The 25,764-nt window shown below is 32.6% G+C and overlaps 2 protein-coding genes across 18 annotated transcripts in view; one reads left to right on the forward strand and one right to left on the reverse strand.

The window, feature by feature from the left end:
- trak1a (trafficking protein, kinesin binding 1a) overlaps positions 1–4,290 on the reverse strand; it is a 111,534-nt gene extending 107,244 nt beyond the window's left edge. For 14 of the 16 annotated variants that reach the window (XR_015510853.1, XR_015510855.1, XR_015510856.1 and 11 more), the window contains exon 1: positions 1,686–2,115. The gene's annotated coding sequence lies outside the window, so the exon portion shown is untranslated. Of the gene's footprint in view, positions 1–1,685; positions 2,116–2,641; positions 2,816–4,204 lie in introns of those variants that run through there. The other 2 variants (XM_087286496.1, XM_087286497.1) reach the window with 2 other exon arrangements.
- A 239-nt stretch (positions 4,291–4,529) lies between these two features.
- Positions 4,530–25,764, forward strand: part of ulk4 (unc-51 like kinase 4) — a 277,382-nt gene continuing 256,147 nt past the window's right edge. Inside the window, exons 1-15 of one of the 2 annotated variants that reach the window (XM_087286485.1) lie at positions 4,530–4,741; positions 4,827–4,964; positions 5,052–5,151; positions 7,651–7,790; positions 9,374–9,542; positions 10,485–10,586; positions 10,693–10,776; positions 10,861–10,936; positions 11,305–11,409; positions 15,081–15,175; positions 17,829–17,898; positions 18,813–18,876; positions 22,312–22,419; positions 22,537–22,597; positions 24,309–24,502. In XM_087286485.1, coding sequence (XP_087142611.1) covers positions 4,827–4,964; positions 5,052–5,151; positions 7,651–7,790; positions 9,374–9,542; positions 10,485–10,586; positions 10,693–10,776; positions 10,861–10,936; positions 11,305–11,409; positions 15,081–15,175; positions 17,829–17,898; positions 18,813–18,876; positions 22,312–22,419; positions 22,537–22,597; positions 24,309–24,502 — 1,506 coding nt within the window. In that variant the 5' untranslated portion in view covers positions 4,530–4,741. The remainder of the gene's footprint in view (positions 4,742–4,826; positions 4,965–5,051; positions 5,152–7,650; positions 7,791–9,373; positions 9,543–10,484; positions 10,587–10,692; positions 10,777–10,860; positions 10,937–11,304; positions 11,410–15,080; positions 15,176–17,828; positions 17,899–18,812; positions 18,877–22,311; positions 22,420–22,536; positions 22,598–24,308; positions 24,503–25,764) is intronic. The other variant, XM_087286484.1, reaches the window with a different exon arrangement.

Below are 25,764 nucleotides of genomic sequence, written 5' to 3' on the forward strand. Positions count from 1 at the left end.
TACAATGGTAAACAATATAGGGAACGTGTCACAAGTTGTGAAACAACATCATTCAGAAGTTATATTATTAATGAGAATGTCAGAATGTGCGAATAAAACCAACTTTACCTCAATCGTTTCTAAACTGGGAGAAAAAAAGCACATTCTGGCATTCTGCTTAATGATATATTAAATACAGAAAAGTATTCTTTGCTAATTCAAAATATTGAAATCATATTAGCAGCCAATGACTGTCAAAGTACAACATTGTTCACAGTCGAATAAATAGTGCTGATGTTGTTCTGAAGTCATCAAACTTGCACGATTTCAGACCAAATATTCAAAATACCATGGTAAACACTATAAGGAGCATGTTGTCACTGAACAACTGTGTGAATATAAAACCTACTGTACCTCAATCCCTAAATCTCCCTATAAAACAAACCAATAGGCTGAACCAGCATTCAGAATGTGTCTTAAAAATTAAATCATAAACATGTGCAGCACTTCTGCTTATTATTAAGGAACACTGCTTTCAACTGTCTAGCTAGACAGCTCACTAGATTTTGGAACACAACCAGAAGGTGTACGTTATTGGACAGTCAACATATACACTGCATTTGCAATGGTAAACATATTTAGACTATACAAATGGATTGAGGTAAAATTCACATTCGCACATTTTGACTTTCTCCTTAATAATATAACTTCAGAAAAATAATTCTAAATATTGAAATCCTATTAGCAGCCAATGACTGTCAATGTACAACATAGTTCAGAGTCAAATAAATAGTGCTGATGTTGTTTTTAAGTCATACTTGTGTATGATTCCAGAACGAATATTCAAAATACCATAGTAAACATTATAGGGAGCATGTCACAAGTTGTCACTGAACGACTGTGCGAATATAAAACCAACTTTACCTTAATCCCTAAAACTCCAAAATAAAACCAATAGGCTGGACCAGCAATCAGAGTGTGTCTTAAAAACTAAATGTCTTAAACATAAACATGTGCAGCACTTTTTACTCATTAAGGAACACTACAGTCAGCTGTCTAGCTAGGCAGCTCACTAGATTTTGTGACACAACCAGGATATACATTTTAGGCAACAAAAACACAGCATATGCAATAGTAAAATATATTTAGACATCACAAGTGGATTGAGGTAAAGTTAGAATTGGGCCTATATTCGCACATTCTGACATTCTCCTTAATGATAAAAATACAGAAAAGTATTCTTTGCTAATTTTAAATAGTAGAATCATATTAGTAGCCAATGGCTATTAATGTACAACATTGTTCACAGTCAAATATATAGTGCTGATGTCGTTTTGAAGTCAAACTTGCATATGATTTCAGACTGAATATTCAAAGTACCATGGCAAACATTATAATCGAGGTAAAGTTGATTTCATATTCATACATGCTGACATAATAATATAGTTTCAGAAAAGTAGTTGCTAATTCTAAATAGTGAAATCATATTAGTAGCCAAAAGTTCAACGTTTTTCAAATAAATAGTGCTGATGTTGTTTTGAAGTCATTCTTGCATATGATTTCAGTCCGAATATTCAAAATAAAATGATAAACATTATAGGGAGCATGTCACAAGTTGTCACTGAACAACTGTGAGACTATAAAACTAACTTTACCCCAATATTGAAGCTGGCACTTGTGTGCAACGTTATAAGCATTAATCTTACCATACGACGAATGGTCTCCTTTAAGCGAAAATAACGCCAAAAGTCCAGCTCAGATCAGATTAAGGGTAACTTGAAAAGTCGCTGAACACAATCCTGTTTTTCTATCAAGCCAGTCGTAAAATAAAAAATATATTCCGTGGACTCTTTTTACGACGCAGCGGACATCATTTCGTAATTATCTGGCAACAATGATCCCCGGCTCCCTTTCAATGGACCTGCTGCTTGAAAAGTAGCACGGCGATATTGTCCAGCTTCGTCTTTCTGTTCTCCAGGAGATTCGAGTATCTGTTCCCATTCAGAGATGATCAGGGCGAGAGAAGAGCTGATAAATATGATGCGCTCTTCCCCAATGATAAAGGACGTTCTCCCCGGAATCCCATCTAAAAAAGCCGGTATCACACGCTACACGCTCTCCGCCCCACACATTACTGACCTCTCTCTCTCTTTCTCTCTTTCTCTCTCAACCTTCCCGAGCGTGACGCCACTCCCCATCCTCACTAACCAGCTTTTGCAACTCTCTTTCACAACTCACTACTTGTTGAAGAAAACACATTTGGCTGTTTCTTAATGATTTATAAAAGTATGCTATTTTGAATGACCTCCATACACGTGGCAGCATTGTTAGCACACAATAATTATGTAAATAATTAATTAAATAAATAAATAAATAGCAAGCATCCTTTTAATACTTCCTCAGCGTGGTGAATTCTTGCACATAGCAGAAAATATTACTGCAGGTAGGTAGTGTAAGGGGTGGTTCTTTTCTCTCAAAAGGTGGAACTTTTTGTGGTTATAGGCCTCATTTAGGCTACTATTTGTTCATTTTCTTTTCGGCTTAAATCTGGGGTCACCACAGCGGAATGAACCACCAACTTATCCAGCATAAGTTTAATGCAGCGAATGCCTTTCCAGCTAGGAAACATCCATACAAACACATTCACACACAGAAATATAACCCAATTCACCTATACCACATTTCGGACTTGTAGGGGAAATTGGAGGAAACCCATGCGAACACAGGGAGACCATGCAAACTCCACACAGAAATGCCAACTGACCCAGCCGAGACTCGAACAAGCGACCTTCTTGCTGTGAAGCGATTGCGCTACCTGCTGCGCCATTGTGCTGCCCTAGAAAAGTAATATTAATATGTAACTTGCATTACCCCTAACACTGATTATTATTTTTAATTATTATTATTTATTCTTTTCGTTTTTGTTTGTGTAATTGATGTTAAATGTTGGTATTTATTGTGTTATATGTGTCTTTTTTATTTAAATGTAAAGCCCTATACAATATGTCAGAATGTCAGCCTATTTCAGTTTCTTTCATCTGTTGAACACAAAAGAAGATATTTCGAAGAAAGCTGAAAACCTGTAACCATTGACTTCCATAGTATTTGCTTTTCCTACTATAGGGGTCAATATTTAGAGGTGTCTAAAAAAATTTACAATTTTTTGTGTTCAAAGAAACCCATAAAGGTTTGAAAACACTTTAGGGAGAGTAAATGATTAAACTTGAATATTTTTCGTTGAACTTTCCCTTGACGCTTTAACTACCCCATGTCGCTAGTTAACACACTCAACGCATTTTTTTCAACACATCCCATAATTTCTTTTTTTAATTCTTTGTTTATTGGTTTTAATGAACACACAAACAAAAACAAAAAAGGAAAAAGACAAGGATACCAGTAGACACAAGTATAGCAGCAAAAGTCACACAAATAAATAAATATATAATAAATAAATACATATAAATACAAACAGAATACAAAAAAATCATAATAAACAAATAAAGTTCTGTTGTGATTGAGTAAAGTCACACTTATTATGAAAATACATCTGAGGCATCAGAGAGCATTGGTTCATTCAAGAGTTGTATGAACATTTCAAATTTTAGAGGCCTTTGTTGGTTCCAGTTAAGCAAAATGCATTTTGAAATGATGCAGAGTCTCTTTATAGATGTAGGATCAAGTGTCTTGTTCAGTTCTGTACCAAAGATGTAACATCCCATAATTTCTAAACTAATAACCTCTACCAAATGGTTAATATGTCGGTTTATGGAAAAGTAGGCCTACCAGAATTAATACATATACTATGAAAAATCTGAAAACATGAAGTGTAATACCAATTTATTTTTAAAAAAATAATCAAAGTAAAACATTTCTGAATACTAAATCATCTTTATTTTTTGAAGTAAACCATACATATTTCAGATTATTATTAATTAATTAATTTATTTATTTATTCGTTTGTTTGTTTGTTTATTTATGTTTACAATAAAACCAAAATTAAGTGTAGTAGTTCAACAGGATTACGTTTCTTTGATTTTGTTGTAAACCAACAAAGCTGAGTGTGTCAACCATTACTTAAAACAGCCATTCTTTAATTGACTTTAACAGTCATTATTTAAAACAGTCAAAATATGGTCAACGATTTGATAGAGCAGGCAGTTAAAGGGTTAAAGCGTTCAAAGAAGTAAATTAATATCTTAAATATTTAAAAAGTGTGCAAACAAACCCAGAAAAGGCAGGCGATCAGACTCTGGCATATGCGCATGCTTAGTGTAACCAGCTTCCTAAACACAGCAATGCGTCCTCCTTTGTAGCCTAGCAACTGGGAATCGTCTAATTGTAGGGGTGTTAAAATAACACAAAGTTAAAAACTGAAGTGAAAGGACACGTGATTTACTTAAATATTTATGTGATACGTTTTTTATATGCTAAAACAAGTGATAATTATGTTATTGTATTAAAACAGACATATTTCAACACTTTAGTCTGACCACTGAGGGGACACCCCCCTCGCGTGAGTTAGTTGCGCTTTCAATTTGTATCCGTTTGTCAGTTTGCTCACCGCGCGCGAGGAGAAAGACTAAAAGGTTATTAACTTCGTCTATATTCTCAACTAATGTTAAAATATTACCAGAAGAACCTTAGAATGTTTTAAATATGATGTAAATCAGTCGGTGTCCGTACTGTTTAGTTCCAATGGTGTGTGTGTGTGCTCAGGAAGCTGTGTTTGTAGTTGTTCTTTGAACTCGAGCTCCCTTTGCAGGTGTGTTTGTGCATCTAAGGAGCTGCCTCGTGTTTAAAATGCATACTTTTCGGGTTTAATACGCATGCTTTTCATCCCTAAATAGATGGAGAACTTTATTTTGTATGAAGAGATCGGGAGAGGCAGCAGATCAGTTGTTTATAAGGGCAGGAGGAAAGGCAGCATTCATTTCGTGGCCATCATCTGCAGTGAAAAACACAAGAGACCCGAATTAACAAACCATGTATGTAAACTTTAACCAATTCGAGCTGCTTATGGTATACACTAAAGTGTTATAATAACTAATAAACGTCACACATTATCTCCACAGGTGAGACTGGCTCATGACATCAAACATGACAATGTGGTGGCTTTCTATGAATGGTACGAGACTAGCAACCATCTGTGGATGGTGGTGGAGATGTGCACAGGTGACTATTAGACTTTACTAAAACAAATCCAATAAAAGGTTTCAATGTTACACACACAACACCACAGCTAGCCGTCTTTATGGGAGCCCCACGTGGTCACACTGATATTCATATTAGGGCTGTACAATAATAATATCAGCATTGATATTTGCAGTCTCAATCCTCCCTAAACCCCCTGTAATTCGCACTGTTTTTAAAGCGTGTGATACAAGAAATTTACTATTTGCATTTTTTATAATAATTTTTTTATTTAGTTTTGTTTACTGTGGAAACTACACAGTGTTTTTACGTTTGATTATTCAATTTCTGTACATGAATATTGTTAGATTTCCGGGAAAAGCATAAAGCACTGTCTATATCACTTTTATCTTTGCTGTGTTGTATTTAGCTATGCTTTTATTTTGTTTAGTTTTGCACAATTCACTCCCCAACAAAATCATCCACTGCAATCTAACTTAACCAATTTTTTCCAAACTGAGCTGTTCAAGCTTTCTGGTGAAATTGTGTTCATATTGCAATTTTTTGGTTTTCCTGCAACATATAGTTTACACTCACTGGTCACTTTATTAGGTACCCCTGTCCAACTGCTTGTTAATGCAAATTTCTAATCAGCCAATCACATGGCAGCAACTCAATGCATTAAGGCATGTAGACATGGTTGAAACGATCTGCTGCAGTTTAAATCGAGCATCAGAACGGGGAATAATGGTGATTTAAGTGACTTTGAATGTAGCATGGTTGCTGGTGCCAGACGGGCTGGTCAGAGTATTTCAGAAACTGCTGATCTACTGGCATTTTCATGCACAACCATCTCTAGGGTTTACAGAGAATGATCTGAAAAGGAGCAAATATCCAGTGAGTGGTTAGTTCTGTGGCGCAAATTCCGTGTTGATGCCAGAGGTCAAGGGAGAATGGCCAGACTGGTTCCAGCTGATAGAAAGGCAACAGTAAGACCACACCGGGTGCCACTCCAGTCAGCTAAGAACAGGAAATTGAGGCTACAATTCGCACAGGCTCACTAAAATTGGACAATGGAAGATTGGAAAAAACGTTGCTTGGTCTGATGAGTCTCGATTTCTGCTGCGATATTTGAATGGTAGGGTCAGAATGTCATCAACAACGTGAAAGCATGGATCCATCCTGCATTGTATCAATGGTTTAGGCTGGTGGTGGTGGTTTATTGGTCTGGGGTATATTTTCTTGGCACACTTTGGGCCCATTAGTACCAATTGGGCATTGTGTCAACGCCACAGCCTACCTGAGTATTGTTGCTGACCATATATATCCCTTTATGAGTGCAGTGTACCCATCTTCTGATGGCTACTTCCAGCAGGATAACGCTCCATGTCATGAAGCTCAAATCATCTCAGACTGGCCTCCACAGTCACCAATACTCAATTCAAAAGAGCGCCTTTGGGATGTGTTGGAACGGGAGATTCGCATAATGGATGCATGATGCTATCATGTCAGTATGTACCAAAATTTCTGAGGAATATTTCCAGTACCTTGTTAAATGTATGAAAAGATGGATTAAGGCAGTTCTGAAGGCAAAAGGGGGTCCAACCAGGTACTGGTGTAAAGTGTACCTAATAAAGTGTCAGGGGAGTGTATTTTGCAATATCATATTTTTTCCAATATCATGCAGCCATATTTCATACTGTCCATATTGCATGGTTTAGTTTACTTTTTAAGGTAACATGCTAAATGACTGACTGACTGACTGACTGACAGGTGTGTGAGGCTAGCAAACACGGCATACCTTTCAGTTCAGATGAACACGGTTTCCATAATTATACTTTATAGATAAAGGTCTAGGGCTCTGCATACAATGACTTTCTCTTGCTGGAGTTTATAGCTATTTCACTTTAAATCAGAACAAATTAATGCCGCTCTGTAGGTCTATTGGAGACATTCATAAATATTTCTTGCAAATCTAGTTAATAAATGTCGGAGACATGCTCTTTACATAAATGCGCTAAATCGCACTTTAGCAGTGTTTATTTGAGAGCGCACAAGAAAATCTGCATTAAGGCAGCGTATATTTGAGGGCGTGCAAGAAGTTTTTTGCAGGAACAAAGGAAATCGGCACGCAAGTAAAGAGATTCACATGCTGTTATTACATAAATGCGATCTCGACTTGTAAATCTGCGCTCACGACATTTGACATTGACATAACGCCATAGCATAGGTAGTTGGTAGATCTGTGTGAAAGGCCCAAACGAGTCTGCCGCCACAGCTGGAAAACATTCTGCATTTTAACACTTCAATGGGTATAATTATATATATTATATTGCTCATGGAAACTAAAAAAGTTCCTCAAACTCTGAATTGCTATATTTGTGAGAGATATGTGGGGTCCCCGTAATACAATGCATCCACATAATAAAGATGCACTAAATAACTAAAGAAACACAAATAATATGCATAGATTGGGTTAGATATTGAAATATAATGCTAAATCTTAATGTTTTTCCTTTGCAACTCTTTTTTTTTTTCTAGGTGGATCCTTGGCAGCTCTGATCGCTCAAGATGAGTGCTTGTCTGAGGATGTAGTGAGAGAGTTTTCCATTGACTTGGTTAAAGGTCTTAAATACATCCACGACTCCGGAATTATTGTTTCAGATCTCACACCTGCAAAGGTAAAAGCATCACACCTGTTAGGAAATCTATTGTACATTAAATATTAGGCCTGTCGCAATAACTATTTTTTGTTTTACAATATATTGCAACAAAATATATTGCGATAAACAATATTATTGTGATTTTAAGGCCATTTTATGCCACTCAATAAATAAAGCCAGAATAACAATATGATATCACAATGCATGTACACTCTTTCAAAAAATACATAATATTTTATTATTAAGAATATTTAATTTAGTTACAGTTACTTTACAGCTTAATATTTAGGCATTGGAATCGGAATTTGAAAATGTATATCCTAAATAAATAATAGTAATAAATGTTAACCAAAAAGTTACTGACACCTCCAACAGAGATAGCGATGTTGCACAAATAGCTAAAATGTTGCTAGAATAGTTTTTTATGCATGAGTGATATATATTGCATCACTAAAAATGATTGAGGTCTCCATGTGTTGTGCGATAAGTTGATATATTGATTATTGTGACAGGTCTATTAAATATACAGTCTAGTGCAGTGGTCACCAAACTTGTTCCTGGGGGGCCGGTGTCCTGCAGATTTTAGCTCCAACCCTAATCAAACACACCTGAACAAGCTAATCAAGGTCTTACTAGATACACTTGAAACAATCCTACAGGTGTGTTGAGGCAAGTTGGATCTAAACCTTGCAGGGACACCGGCCCTCCAGGGCCGAGATTGGTGACCCCTGGTCTAGTGCATGAGTTTTCAAACTCTGAACTCATACTGTATGTCCCAATCTGATTTTGAACAACTTGATTTTAATTAACATGCACATACACAAATCATTCATTAAAATAAACACATTTTCCATTTAACAATACATTAATAACAGCTGCAAAAGTGGCAAAATGACAAGTGACTATTTAAGTGTCAGCAATTTCTATGAACAAAACGAAAGCAGAGGCAGGTCTGAAGTACAATGGTGCAGAATACAAAGCAGTCTAATGTGAGAAATGACACACCTTGTGTGCTATCAGCTTTTCCATCAACTCTCACATTACAAATCAAACAACAGTTGAATCAGCTAAATTGAAGCAAAATGAATGATTCCTCTGTCCAAACATATATATATATATATATATATATATATATATATATATATTTTTTTTTAAAAGATAAACAGTGTTTATTATAATGATTTATCCGTACACATAGCTTTTTCAAACAAAGGTGCTTATGTTCTTTTTAATCAAGATATACTGTAAAATGTCTTGCAACCGGTCACTTACATGAATTCATATGGTTAGCAAGCATCAATGATCTTTTGATATCCATGACTGCAGCTTCTGTCTCAAACTGATCTATTATTTTCAGGATGATTCACAGAATTTTCAAGATACGACTTTTTATGACGTTTTCTTTACTTCATCAATACCATTTAGAATTCAACAGTTTCTGAATTATTCATATCAAAAGAAATATTATTTATCAAATCGCTTTAATCTCTTATTTAAAAATGTTGTATGCTTGTCATGTATATAAGGAATGTCATGCTATTTGCTACCAGTCTTTTTTTTATTGTCAGAACTTAGCAATGTGTCACTTTGTGTTTCTGCAGATTTTATTGGATGGACCGGGAACTCTTAAGTACTCCAATTTCTGCCTGGCCAAAGCTCAAGGAGAAAGTTTGGAAGAGTTTTTTTCTCTTGTCATGGCTGAGGAGACAGGACTTGGAGAAAGCAAAGAAAACAACAGCTCTCCTCGAAACATCAAGAACAGAATTAAAGGTCTGATGACTCATCAGAGTGCCGTCATTTTTATCTATCCATCCATCCATCCATCCATCCATCCATCCATCCATCCATCCATCCTTTCTGTCTTTTCTCATTACTAAAATGTATGGTCAAACTGATTGAACTCCATCCATCTATCCATCCATCCATCCATCCATCCATCCATCCATCCATCCATCCATCCATCCATCCATCCATCCATCCATCCATCCATCCATCCATCCATCCATCCATCCATCCATCCATCCATCCATCCATCCATCCATCCATCCATCCATCCATCTATCTATCTATCTATCTATCTATCTATCTATCTATCTATCTATCTATCTATCTATCTATCTATCTATCTATCTATCTATCTATCTATTCTAATTACTAAAATGTATGGTCAAACTGATTGAACTTCATCCATCCATTTATCCATCCATCCATCCATCCATCCATCCATCCATCCATCCATCCATCCATCCATCCATCCATCCATCCATCCATCCATCCATCCATCCATCCATCCATCCATCCATCCATCCATCCATCCATCCATCCATCCATCCATCCATCCATCCATCCATCCATCCATCTATCTATCTATCTATCTATCTATCTATCTATCTATCTATCTATCTATCTATCTATCTATCTATCTATCTATCTATCTATCTATTCTAATTACTAAAATGTATGGTCAAACTGATTGAACTTCATCCATCCATTTATCCATCCATCCATCCATCCATCCATCCATCCATCCATCCATCCATCCATCCATCCATCCATCCATCCATCCATCTGTCGGTTTTATACCTGCTCACTATTACACACCTGTCTATTAATGTATCTTCCAGCCATACAAACAATCACTTAGTAAAGTCTAAAATGTTATTTTAGTACCTTAATTTTCACTTGCTTTATTATATGATGTTGCTCTGGCAGGTTCTCCTGTGTATTGTTCTCCTGAGGTGTTGAGAGGATCAGAAACCAATGTCGACAGTGACCTGTGGGCTTTAGGCTGTGTTCTGTATGAGATGTTCACAGGTTACACATTTCACATTAATCCACATTTTCCAGCTTAGCAAAATAGTCAAATCATTCTGTAATTAAATATTTAATTACATTGTCTTGTTTTCTCTTTGTTTTCCAGGAAAACCTCCCTTTGTATCTGAGAGTATGACTGGTCTAGTTGATCTCATTTTAAATGAAGATCCTCCACCCTTAAGACCTAAAGGTTTGACGCTTTTAATAAACTCAACCTTTTCAAAGCAGTTGCTTTCATGTAAAATTTAATGACCTCTTTTGTTTTCTTTCTAAGAACCGGCTTCCTCACAGCCCAGCCCAGATTTTGAGAACCTGGTAATGGGTTTACTTCAGAAAGATCCTGTTTTAAGGTACAGTCATTATTTTATTTAGTTTCTCTTAAATTTGTAATAGTGCTTCTTCGCAAACGTAATCAGTTAATGAATCAATTGTAGTGAGGAAACTTTAATTTCTCAGTTTGAATGATAATCAAATGACTCATCACAACATTAATCATTAATATGAGATGGACAATGCGATAGAGGCCAAAACATTGTTTCTAATTTTTAATTTCAAATTAATGTCACTATTCATAGTCTTAGATGTTTAATCAAAACGACGTGATATGACCAGGCATTAAAGCATTCATTTTTTTATGCATCATTGAGCCTGTCACATTACGTTAGTATTGTAGCTTCACTACTTATCTGTGAATCTCCTAAATTGCTGTCATCTGTAGGTTAAGCTGGGATCCTCTGTTATCTCACCCATTCTGGAGGGATGCATTTTTAGAGGCTCACAACTCCAAAGGAAAACCACAGGATGACGTCTCATCGATATCTAGGTACATTTGACAAAATGACAGCCAAGTGTGTGTGTGTGTTTGTGTGTATATATATATATATATATATATATATATATATATATATATATATATATATATATATATATATATATATATATATATATTTATATATTTATATATTTATTTATTTATTTTTTCTTATACCTTTGATTAACCTCATGTCATCATTTACTGTACCCATCCTCATGCCAGTCCAAACCCATGACACTTTTGATCATAAATATAATAAAATATATTTTAAGTGAAATCTGATAGATTTCTGTGATAAAACCCGTAATAAAGCCACTTCAAATACTATGTTAGAATATCTTAAGTACATTTAATCATCTAAATCAAGTGTTGTAATTTAGTCTTTAAAGGTCCCATGAAATGGAATTACAGTTTTTTAGATGTTAGTATTATTATTGTTCATTTTTAAGATATCTATAAGCTAGTGTGCTTCAAAACAGTGACACAATTTGCAGTTAGAAGATATAAAACTGATATAAAAATGCAAAGCTTGTATTTTGTCACTTCTGTCTGAACGGATCAATGGTTTTATTCACGTCAACCCATACTACAATTTCTCATCACATCATAACCAATCAAATGATCCCTAGTGTCTGACTTGCTCCGCCCCCTTCAAGACGCTTCTCGTTTGCTTTTCATTTGATGCGCTGGAGCTCAACCACTCTCGCTGGCAGAGCGGGGATAAAACAAAACGCTATTGGCTGTTTTTTTAAAAAGGGGAGGAGTCACATTATGTCCCACACTCTCATGGAGTTTTCGTTGAAATTAAGTCAAACATCAAATAAAAATGCACATTTCAAAGCACTTTACAGGACCTTAAATCGATATAAAATTTAATATTTAACTCATTAACATCATAAAAATTAACAGAAGCTCTGTCATACTTGCTTGATGCGTGATAAGAAACCTCATTGGTTGTTGTGGATATTTTTATTACATCAGAAAACATTTATTAAACTGATATTTAATAAATATTTTAATTTAAAATAAATATTTAATTAATATTTTTTTTTTGTATAAATATTATACTTATAATAATATTTAACCAAATATTTTGTTTGCGATTTAAATAGTTAACGAAAGCCTGTTATTGTTTGTTGCAATTGTTTTTTTGTCAATTATTATTATTTTATTTTATTTTATTTTGTTTTTTATTTTATTTTATTTTATTTCATTTTTACAAAAAGCAAACAATTGTTTTTAGGAAAGATAATTTACCCAAAAACAAACAAACAAATAAAAACACTTAATCATATAATATAATATCATTAGTAAATTGTAAATAAAAAAACTGTCAAAAATGTATTTTGGTAAAGTATGACTTATAACTTTCTATTGAGATTGAAAAATACCTTCATTTGTATTCTGAAGTTTAGGTTTTTTAGAACATAATCTGTAAAAATATGATGACAGCATTAAAATTTTATGGTAACCTAAGGTAACCAACCTTTTAAGCATTTCATTCTTGAAGTCCATTGCGCATTAAACCAAACCTTTGGTCACAGACACCCATTTTGCATTTACAAAGTTGTAGCCCACACCAAAAGTCATTAAAGTAGGGTTTTGTTAATGGCTGTATGTATGTAGATGATCTTGTGCACAGAAGCTCTCAGTCTGGTATTGATGCAGTGAGAGGGCAAACAGCCCTATGGCACACTTCATACACTGTCTGTGTGTTCAGAACAATGCCTTACACAATAAGCCTCTGTCCCACAACAAATGCAGGTTATAAAAAGCTATGCCAGTGGTATCAGCATTTCCTGCACTGCGACCAGACCATCTGCTTCATTTGCTTTGAACTCAGAGTTTTATTAGTCTATTTATTTGTTTTTGTTGCTTTAGGTTGTTTTCAATTACGTGCTTATGCGCAAAATTCAGCAAAAAAGCTCAATAGGAGACATCGAGGAAAGTCAGTTTTTTTGCGATTTATACCATATTTCAGAGGAGAAATAAATGGAAAATACCCACATATGATCCTTCTATCATGAAGAGGGTCGAGTTTTCTACTGAACTAAAATATATTTGCCTGTCATCGAGGTGGTAGATTCTGTATAATTACATTACATGGAAAATACTATAGTAAATGCTATAGTGGTAATTACTTGAGTTAATAATTACTGTCATAGTAATTCTATTGTTGCTGTGGTACAACACAACTGTAGTTATAAACAATTGTCTTTAATAAGATGATTTTACAAGAAATAAATCACTTTTTTTCCTTTTATAAAATATTCCTTTTAATATTATATATTTATTTTTAAATTTTATTTTATTTAAAATTTTTTTTTTTCAATATTAACGTTTAACAAAAAAGATTCCTAATGTAGAAAAACACTTTTCTTCATAAAATTGAGACTCATACTACAGTACATTGTCACTAAATAAATTAATTGATATATGTGATTATTAAAAGCAAATATTACACAAAATAAATCTATTTTGAAATTGTATGTGTAAAAGACACTTGACATGAAAAAGTCATACTAATTTTATTGTTATTTTTAATTAAAATAGGAAACCTTTTGTCAAACATTGATATATAATGTTATTGTTTTTTTAGTTTATTAAAAATAAATACGTTTTTAATTATGAAAATGAAATCTTGCAGCCTGTTAATATTGGTTGCATAACATTTTAGTGATTTTTTTTTTGTTGTTGTTGCTGATATTTTAAAACAAAAAGCAAATCATTGTCTTTTGAAAAAAGTAATTAAATTAATACGTGTATTTATTAAAAACTAATATTGCACAAAATAAATCATTTTGGAGTTGCATTTGTAAATAACACTTGGCATCAACTCCATATTATTATTATTATTATTATTATTATTATTATTAATATTATTATTATTATTATTTAAAAAAATAGAAAACCTTTTTATTAAATATTATTAATGTTCCTCCCATTTCGAAACATAATCGTTTTAATAAATCATCTCTAATAACTAATTTATTTTATCTTTGCCATGATGACAGTAAATAATATTTTACTCTATATTTTTCAAGACATTTCTATACAGCTCAAAGTGACATTTAAAGGCTTAACTAGGTTAATTAGGTTAACTAGGCAGGTTAGGGTAATTAGGCAAGTTATTGTATAACGATGGTTTGTTCTGTAGACTATCAGAAAAAAATAGCTAAGGGGCTAATAATGTTGTCCTTAAAATGGTGAATAAAAAATGTAAATCTGCTTTTGTTCTAGCCGAAATAAAATAAATAAGACTTTCTCTAGAAGAAAAAATATTATCAGACATACTTTGAAAATTTCCTTGCTCTTTTAAACATCATTTGGGAAACATTTAAAAAAGAGAAAAAAATTAAAATTATTATTATAATATATATATATATATATATATATATATATATATATATATATATATATATATATATATATATATATATATATATATATATATAATTTTGTGTTATTAACAAAGTGGTTTCTTAATGTAGTAAAAAATCGTTTTGTTTTTTTTCTTACATCATGTAATAGAGACTTACACTACTGTACACTGTCAATAAATAAATAAATACTGCCCGAAAATGTTTTTGGGGTGAAGTATGACTCATCATTTTTTAATAAGATCGACTGTTTAATGTCTAAATGCATTAATTTTTAATATATATGTGTGTGTGTTTCAGTCTACATTTGGCCCCTGTAGCTCCTCAGACAGCAGAGGAAGCGCAGACAGCCCCTGCTGACCCTGCCAGCCCAAACAGCAAGTCCTTCACATTAGGTAATGCATGACATGAGAGTCAGCACGTCCTGTGCCCAGGCAGACGGCCTGGATTGTTATACATGTGTGGTTTGCAGGCACGTACACATGTGCACACTTGAGCCTGTAAAACCCATGTTCAGTTTGCCTTGCTGTACAAATGATATTTACGCTCGTATTAAATCACACACATATCCGTACACTCGAGGATTAGATTGCTCCTGGTTAATACCTCTACTGTATGCTGTATAAAGACTACATGACAGAAGAGTGAGCTTATGTAACTCTGAATGATATTTTGTGCTGGTTCTCATGGAACTTCTGGAATATCATGATATTTCAAAAGTTAACTTCTAAAGCCATTTGCTAACATTTGTCTACAAAATTTAAGGGTTATTAAATACTGTACATTTGTACAAACAAATTTACAATAAATAGTTACAGTGGGGAAAATAAATATTGAAAACGTTTTTTTCTGGAAATAATATTTCGGTCACACTTTACAATGTTCATTAGTTAATGTTAATTAATGCATTTACTAACATGAACAAACAATGAACAATACATTTACTACTGTATTTGTTCATGTTAGTTAACATTAGTTAATGAAAATACAGTAGTTCATTGTTAGTTCATGTTAACTCATGGTGCATTAACTAATGTTTACAAGCATTAACTTAGATGTTAATAATGCATTAGTAAATGTTCAATTATGATTAATAAATGCTGTACATGTGTTGTTCATGATTAGTTCATGTTAGTAAATGCATTAACTAATGAACCTTATTGTAAAGTGTTACCAATATTTCTAAAGCAGCTGTTGACATGGAATTGAACCAAATTTTGGTAAAAATACCAACATAAAAATAAAACAAAACAAAAAGCGTAATGTGTAATAACAGTGGAATGACACAAGGAGAAATGTGTTTAATACTTTATATCAGTGGTTCTCAAACTGTGGTACGTGCACCTCTAGTGGTACGCAGGCTTCCTTTTAGTGGTACGCAAAGGAATCGATGAATAATTAACATAAAAAAATTGACACACTTTTAACCCTTTGACCCATACGATAGCACTGATATGATCAGTAAATTGATTTTAATAGGCTGAACCTTTTATTTTATTTAAAACTTTCATTTGAAGCTAATCTCTTCCCCGTATTCGTAACGATTGTTGGGGGCGTATCCCGTATTTTAAATCCCAGTGTTGACAGGTAATGACTTGCTTTTCTGACACACTAAGCCTACTCTAACGTGCTGTAAGCAGATCTAATTTCTAATTCAAAGGTAACACTTTAGAATAAGATTCATTAGTTAATGCATTTACTAACATGAACTAATCGTGAACAACACTTGTACAGCATTTATTAATCATAATTGAACATTTACTAATGCATTATTAGCATCCAAACTCATGCTTGTTAACAATAGTTAATGCAGTTAACATGAACTCACAATGAACAACTGTAATTTTTATTAACTAATGTTAACTAACATGAACAAATACTGTAGTAAATGTATTGTTCATTGTTTGTTCATGTTAGTAAATGCATTAAGTAATATTAACTAATGAACCTTATTGTATAGTGTGACCAATTTAAATATGTAAATCAAAAATCATTTTTAAAGTACAAGTTAATGTTTAGATTTCAAAGATATACAAATAAGTCTACATGCAACATCTATTTAAAAATAAAAAATAGTTTTAATATGAATATGATGACATATAGCCTATATTAATGAGGTCCATGGAACATTTCCAGGTTTTGATTAATAGGCTTCTATATGATAATACTTTACATTTATGGACAGCAGTTTTCTTTTTACTTTTTAAGAACTGTGGCATTACTAATTAACTTTTAGAAGCACATTTGATTTAAACATTATTAATGTTTTTTACCTGTAAGCACAGTGTTAATGTTCAAACTATTTATAATGTTTAAAGTGGCTGACAATAATAAATATTCTCAGTAATAGTAATTAATTTGCCTTGTTTTTTTTAACTGTGCAGTGCTCTAGATGCTTAATTAGGCCTGCTACGCGACTGTATTTAAATACCGGTCATTATGGTGGTACTTGGAGAGACTATTTTTTTCTGAGGTGGTACTTGGTGAAAAAAGTTTAGAAACCACTGCTTTATATTAAAGGTTTTTTTTAATGATGGCAGCTTAAAGACTCATCTCATATGGAGAATGAAGTCGCATGCCTTGCTCAGGTGTGAGTTTTTCAACAGAGTGTACAATTGTGTATGAAATGTGCTATATAAATAAACTTGCCTTGCCTTGCCTTGCCTTGCCTTACAAATCTTAATTGAGAGATTTCAGCTGCTGTCTGGGCTTTCACTGCCTTTCCACACCTCCATTTCTTCATGCGTTCAATACTTGTTCCATGTGTCATTTCATTTTATTACACAGATCGTCTTTGTAAACTAATTAGTTTTGTTTGGTTGTTACTAACATCTAGTAAAATTTCGAGTCAATGGCACCTTTAGAAATATGCTTTTTGAGAAAAGGGTGGCGTGTTCAATATTAATTTTTCCTGCTATAGATAAATAGATGGATGGTTTTCTAGACGGTTTCACATAGTTATCTTTTTTTTTGGAGCACTTTTTTATTTTATTTTTTTTATTTTTTTACAAAATGTGCCTTTTATCAGACATGTGTTTTGTTTTGTAGATAACGTGATTGAGTTTAGACCAAAGTCTGCGCTGGACATTGATGCCAGAGAGGCCATTTTCCTCCTCAGGTATTTCAATTTACTCCTGTGTTTGCATGTATGTCTTTTTGATTACACAATCTGTAAGAACTTTAACATGCCAAATACTGCAAGTATGGATACTTCAGCATTGTTTGGACATGTCTGTGAACCATTCAAAATATCTCTACAATGTACACTACTGGACACATACTCATTGTTTTAATGATTACATTCATTCACTCATTCATTCATTCTTTTTTACTTCGGTTTAGTCACTTATTTATCAGGGGTAGCCACAGTGGAAAGAACTGCCAACTATACCAGCATACTGTATGTTTTATGCAGTGGATTCCCTTTCAGCTGCAACCCAGTACTGGGAAACACTCATACACTCTCGGATTCACACTTACAGTCGTACACTACGGACAACTTAGTTAATCCAATTCACCTATACCGCATGTCTTTGAACTGTGAGGGAAACCGGAGCACCCGTAGGAAACCCACATGAACACGGGGAGCACATGCAAACTCCACACAGAAATGCCAACTGGCCCAGTCGGCACTCGAACCACAGACTTTCTTGCTGTAAGGCGACAGTGCAAACCACTGAGTTCACTTTCTCCAGCAACACCTAGGCCTGATTACCTATTTGCAATCAAGAAGTCATTTAAAAAGGACCTGCCTGACAAAGTGAAGTAGATTAAAAGATCCTCAAAACTACTGTACATACATATTGGCTTTCATCATATTTCTTCAGAAGGAAACATTTCAAAATCCAACATTTAAGCCAAGAGTATGTTTGGAATGTGGTTTATTGGATATGGATTTTGATGTATTCAGTAAACAAACATGGATACTTTTGTACTTTTGTAAAGAAATGTATACATAAGCAGGCACAGTGTATATTTGTCAACAATACTAGAAACACAGTACTTGACTGAATTTATGACTTACTCAAACAGCTCTAGACCAACTCCCAGAACAAGCACGGCTCGAGAAACAGAGGACAGTCGAGCAGAAATTCATGTGAGTTCAAAAACATAACCTTACGAATGTTGTGCTGCTTACTCAGAATAGCACTGTGGTAATGAAAATAGTAATCATTTGATCATGTACACATCATTTACAGGCAATAATAAAGCATTTTTAAATTTCTCCCTCATGAAATAAGTTTTATGTAGTTGAAAACTGAGAGGAGAGACTCACTGTATAGAAATCTGATACAGTAGGTGCGTCCTAAATCGCATACTTATGCACTTTTCTATGGAGTCAATTTAGAGCCATATATACTTGCAAAATAAAAGAATAAATGAATAACTAAATATGTATATGTATATCATAGTCATTTTCTCCCCCAATAACTCGATGAAATTAATTGTATGGATGTTAAGTGACCAAACTCTTATTTTAAAGAATATAATTGTTTAACAAAATGTTTTGTTTGAATAAATCAAAAGAACTTACTGTATATTTACTGAAAAATTGATCAAAATGTTCATTTTAAATACACACATTTATGCAGAGCATAGGGTTTTTTTTATCAATCAAACTTTATCTAATTGTATCAATTAAAACACAGTTATTTTAAAAGGCTGAAATAAATGTAATAATGAATGTTAGCATTTATGTTTGTCCGTCTCAGTAAAATCAGTGGCGCACACATGAAGCATTCATATCTGTGGATAACATACATGTTTTGATAAATTTTTTTTACTCTTATTTAGATTTTTATTGCATAATTCTTTCAAATATTGACCATTTCAATACAATGTCGTCTTTGGCTCATGAATATTTCCTCATTGTTATCGAACTATTTCATAACTGTAGAGGCAGTTCAATCATGACTAAATGTTAAATCAGCTATCATAATATTATTTATCAATAAGTGGCTCTTTTTGGATTCTCGGAAGCTCTCGAAATTAAAAATGTAAAACGGGAAATATATTGGGACCATTGTTTTTGTTGACATCCCTCAAAATAGTAAATATTTACTTACAGAAGTACAATGAGACTTTTACAATATACATAACTACAATTTATAAATGAATGAATGAATAAAATATATATTTTTAAATTAAATTTCAATTAAACTAGATTAATAACTTGACCAGCATTTTCTTGGAAATACCTTTTAATAAACCACAGCACCATCTACTGGATATATTCAATATTGCAATCTGCCATTATTGCATTACAAGGAATGCTTGATCTACAGCTTTACATAATACTACCTATTATTACCAACACTATCTATTATTCTTGATTACATTTAAAATTAATATGTTTGAACCAGAAGTATGTCTGAAATCAGTTTGGGTTTATGTTTTTTTTTTTCTTCTCTCCACCCAATTCTGCCTGCATACATAGTCAGCCAGTGTCAGTTATGCAGCAAGCCAATAAGTCAGATAAGCTTTTAGGTACAACCATTGTTATCCTCACATCGGGGGTGTAAAATCCTGCAGAGTTGAGCTTCAACCTTAATCAAGCGCTCCTGATCTGAGTCTTCAGGATTACTAGAACATCCATGCAGGTGTGCTGTTCTGGTTGGAGCTCATGCTGTGTTCCGTTTACCACTGATCTTAGAACTGGGAATGTCAGCTTGGATACTTAGCCACTGATAGCTCTACCACTTCATTAAAAATGCTTTATAACAGCCAGACCACATATAGAGTCTAGAATAGTTATAAGAGGACATATAAGAAGATAAAACAAAGAACAGTCAAATTAAAATACCTACATAGTCATTTGAAATGTACTATTATCAATGTTTCATCTCTATAAAGTTATAAAAAAAATGTATTGGGTAGAAAGAACAAAAACGTGAATGCAACAGTATGGACTAAGAAATATACACCAACTGGAAAAATAAGATGGTGTTAATTGAAAAGCAACAAATCTGTATTATTAGATTTTAAGTAGAGTACATAATGAATATATTTTACTTCATTTAAATTTTTTTTAACATTTTTATTATTGGAATTTAATAGCATATTCTCATAATATTTTTTTAGTCTTTAATTTAGTTTAGTTATTGATTTATTTTAATTTACCTGTTCATCCATTTATTAATTTATTTTATTTATAAAGTGTAATTTTGTATATCCAATATAAAAATCCATAGTTTCCTAATATCTTTGAGTGAAACTATTTATTTTATTTCAACTTATTTATTTATAAAGTGTAATTATGAATATCCGATATAAAAAGCCTTATTTTCCTTATATCTTTGAGTTCTTAATTATTTAATTTAATTTAGTTTAATTTATTTTTATTTTATCCACCTATTCATCCTTTTATTTAATTATTTGTTTATTTATAAGGTGTAATCCATTGTAACCATGTATACCATGTATATTCTTGTAATATCTTTGAGTCCTTAATTTAATTTAAATGTTTACTTTAATTTATTTATCCATTCATTTATTTATTCATTCATTCCTTCGGCTTAGTCCCTTTATTCATCAGGGGTCGCCACAGCGGAATGTACCGCCAACTTATCCAGCACATGTTTCACACAGTGGATACCCTTCCAGCCGCAACCCAGTTGTGGGAAACACCCATACACACATACAGTACGGGCAATATAGTTTATTCTATTCACATATACCGCATGTCTTTAGACTGTGGAGGATACTGGTGCAATTTATTTATTTTTAAAGTGTAATAATGTATATCTAATGTCAAAAAGCCATAATTTCCTAATATCTTTGAGTCTTTAGTTCAATTATTTATTTATTTATTTATTTATTTATTTATTTTTATTTTTATTTTTTTCATTCTTTCATTTATTTATAAAATGTAATTATGTATATCCAATTTAAAATGCCATGTTTTATTTATATTATTTTAGTGTATTTATCTATCCATTCATCCATTTTTTTATTTAGTTGATTTATTTTTTTTTTTTACTTATATAAATTGTTATTATGCATATCCAATGTAAAAAGCCATATTTTTCTAATATCTTTAAGCCTCTAATTTTATTTTATTTTATTTATCCATTTATTTATAAAGTGTAATTGTGTTTGTCCAAAGCAAAAAAAAAAGTATTCTCCTAATATCTTTGAGTCCTTAATTTAACTAAAATATTTATTTTATTATAATTTATTCATTTTTCCATCTATCCATTTATTTATTTATTCATTTATTTATTTCGGAAGTGTTATTTTTTATATCCAATGGAAAAAGCTTTGTGTACTTCTGTAATTAAGTGTATTTAAAAAACAATTACGCAAAAAAAAAAAAATCGAAATAATAGTAATAAAATGCATCGAAATGTGCATCTTATCCACCAATATGAAGGCTTCATAATGTATGTACCACTGATTTTGCAGAGACAAACAAGCATAAATGCTAAAGCAAACTACTACTATTGTTTCACTTCTGTTGATGCACTGAGCAACCACATTGCATATAGTGAATTTTAAACCATGTTATTTAAACATCCCATATGCCCTGTAGGAGTCCAGCGTTATGGCAGAGGAACAGAGTGACCTGAACACATGCATTAAATTGCTTTTATACACCGACTGTGACCTCACAGTGACTCCCATCATGGATAACCCAAAGGTAAAGACAGGATTTCAGGATTTGATCACATTTTCAGACCGTGTAGCATTACAGAATGTGTGCCTTATTTTTGAATATTATATATATATTTATATTGTAACTGTGCTCTATTTTTAGATTTTAAAGACTGCTCCAGTTCGTTTTGACCCCAAAACACTTTGTGTACCAGCACACTCAGGTAACCTGGGATATTTTTTTTCTTCAATCAGCTGAAATAAAAAAAATGCTATTTTCAGTTTGTTATGGCACAAGACAGAATCTGCTAACATTTGATGGAAACAAATGTTAAAAAAAGAAAAAAAGGACAGTAACTAAACTTAAAGCATGAAATATTTAAAAATAGCTTTTAAACTTTTACTTAAGGTTTATGAATACTGCAAATCTAATTAGATCCACTTGTTTGGTAAAAAAGTCTCTAAAATAATGTGTCTACTAAAAGAAAGAAAATACTTTTTTACAGGCTATATTGTACATGAACCATACAGTATAAACATTTACATATTAGTCAATATTATTACTGAAATTAATAAAAAAAAGAAAACATATTTTACACACATTTACATAAGTAAATAAATAGACTCAATGATGGGCTAAAAAAATCTTAAATCTTTATTAGCTTAAAGGGGCTAATAATATTGTGCTTAAAATGGTTTTTAGAAAAAAATTAAAACTGCTTTTATTTTAGCTGTAATAAAAAAAAGACCTTCTCCAGAAGAAAAAATATTATCAGACATACTGTGAAAATTTTATTACTCTGTTAAATATTGTTAGGGAAATATTTAAAGAAAGAAAAAAAAATCAAAGGGGGCTAATAACTTCAATTGTACATCCTGTGAATTTTGTTTTCTTTTTCAAATGTTCTCCAAGTGATGTTTAACAGAGCAATGAATTTAAGTCTTATTTGTTTTATTTCGGCTAGAATAAGTTTTTAATTTTTTATAAACCATTTTAAGGTTAATATTATTAGCCCCCTTAAGCTATATATATTTTTTTGATTGTTTAAGTCAGGTATGTCCAAACTCGGTCCTGGAGGGCCAGTGTCCTGCAAAGTTTAGTTCCAACCTCAGTCAGACACTTCTGATTATTAATAGCAACCTGTACATATATCCATCTATTGTAAATCTCTGTTCATAGCTAATACAACCTGTATATAATGTTAATAGTACATCCATATTTAAATATCACCATTGCTTTTGTTTATCTGCACTTTATAACTTAACCCTGTATCCTGCACTTGCTGCTATTGCACTGCTGGTTAGACCTAAACTGCATTTCGTTGCATTGTACTTGTACATGTGTAATGGCAATAAAGTTGAATCTAATCTAATCTAATCTAATCTAATCTAATCTAATCTAAAGGTTTCAAACAAGCCTGAAGGACTCAATTAGATTGATCAGGTGTGTTTAAATAGGGTTAAAAACTGAACTGTGCAATGCTGCGGCCCCTCTGGAATTGAGTTTGACATCCCTGATTTAGGCAGGAAGGGACAAACTGCAGGCCTAACATGTTTATATCAGTTTAAAATTTTCTAAACGCAAATTTTGCCCCTGTTTTGGAGCTGAAATTAACACCTTAATGTTTTTCATTTTATTTTCATGGGACCTTTAACCAATGATTGTACAGAGACTGTACTTTAATCTGCACACTTTATTGTAGTTTATTTGCTTATTCATTGCTGCTTGTAGTGATGCTTGTGGCAATGAAAATTGTAATATAGTTTCTTTTTGGATGCCAGTTCAAAGAATTTGCATAAATGGTAATGAACGCTTGCTTTAAGTTTGGTTGGGTTACTAGATAAAATACAGTAAATGAATTAAAATGCATCCAGAAAAAAAGGTTGCACTAAACCCACTGCTGATCATTCTGTTAAATTCCATCTCTCTCTCAGCTGAACGGTTGTCCTGCCTGAGCTCAGAAGACTGGTCTCAGTTTTTACAGCAGGTTTGTGTCGTTCTGGAGTCAGTGGACCGAGCTGGATCAGCCAATGCCACAGCACCACGTGCCAAACTCAACCTGCTCTGTTACCTGTGCACCGTCTGTAACCACAGAGACACAGCCACACGTCTCATCCACTCTGAGCTGGTAAGACACGTCTCAAACAGACGAAGCAAAGTCACATGCTCATTATCTTAAAACTAACCCTGAAAGCGTGATTAAGTGCTTTTTATTTTAATGTCCACATTTGAATATTCATTTGTGTGGTATATATTCATTTTCTAACTTAAACTGCATAACTTGCTATTGTCATTAGAAAATTATCACTTCTCAATTATTACTTAACAGTAATCATTTTTTTCTGTAAATAAAAAAAGCAATCTATAAGTGTGCTCATTTATTGTTTTATTGATTAGAATTTTGGCTAATTACTTTGATTATAACAATTTTATTATGATCATAATTTTTTTTTGTAGTGTCAGTATGTTTTTTCAGATGTATGTTTCACTTTTAGCCACCAGGTGTCTCACCAACATTAGTGTTTCTGTTCATCCTAGTGGCAAATTCTTGGATTCGCTCTCTGGATAGATTTTTTAGAGCCAATCACCTAAGCCATAAATGTCATGTGACCAGTCACTTTGGAGCCGGAAAAATCATTCCTTGATGCGATAACAAGACTGATTGATTGATAGCACATAAACACTTGCATAACTTTTCAAGTACACTGTGTAAAAATGCAGGGTTCTCACTGACAAAGGTCCAGAAATTGTCCTATTTTAACTGCTATGCCATCATAACTAGTAAAAATAGTCAATTAAAAAGGCTTTAAGACCAAGCGGGATCCTCTGTTGGCTGTCGCTTCGGTTTTACTTTAGTCTGCCAATGCTAACAAATATTTTTATTTTATAATCTGACGTAAGAGAAATCATCTTTTGCTACTGTATTGTTTTTTTTATTTTATTATTTTTAATTTTTTTATTTTACAGGTCACTTTTATTCTAAGCTTTGGACCTTATTCTTGAAACTAAAAATGGCCAATAAAAAGGTGTAAAGTTAATTTAAAACTGTTTTGGTTCTTGATGTTGTTCATGAATTTTCAAATTTCAAATTTCAAATTTTTTTTGCAAAAAAGGCTAGAAAAATTCAGAAACTCTACAATATTATTATTATTTGTTTGTTACACATATACTTACATTTTTTTATTAAAAATGGGCAAATTTTGGAAGGTTTGTAATAAAACTTTAACAGATTCCAATTTTCTTCCTAATACATATACAGTTGAAATCAGAATTATTAGCTCCTCTTTGAATTTCTTTTTTAAAAATTTTCCCTAAAGATGTTTAACAGACCAAGGAAATGTTCACAGTATGTCTGATAATATTTTTTTTTCTGGAGAAAGTCTTATTTGT

The sequence above is a fragment of the Danio rerio genome, chromosome 16 (genome assembly GCF_052040795.2).
Source record: "Danio rerio strain M-AB ecotype USA chromosome 16, GRCz13ab, whole genome shotgun sequence".
NCBI classification, from domain to species: Eukaryota; Metazoa; Chordata; class Actinopteri; order Cypriniformes; family Danionidae; genus Danio; species Danio rerio.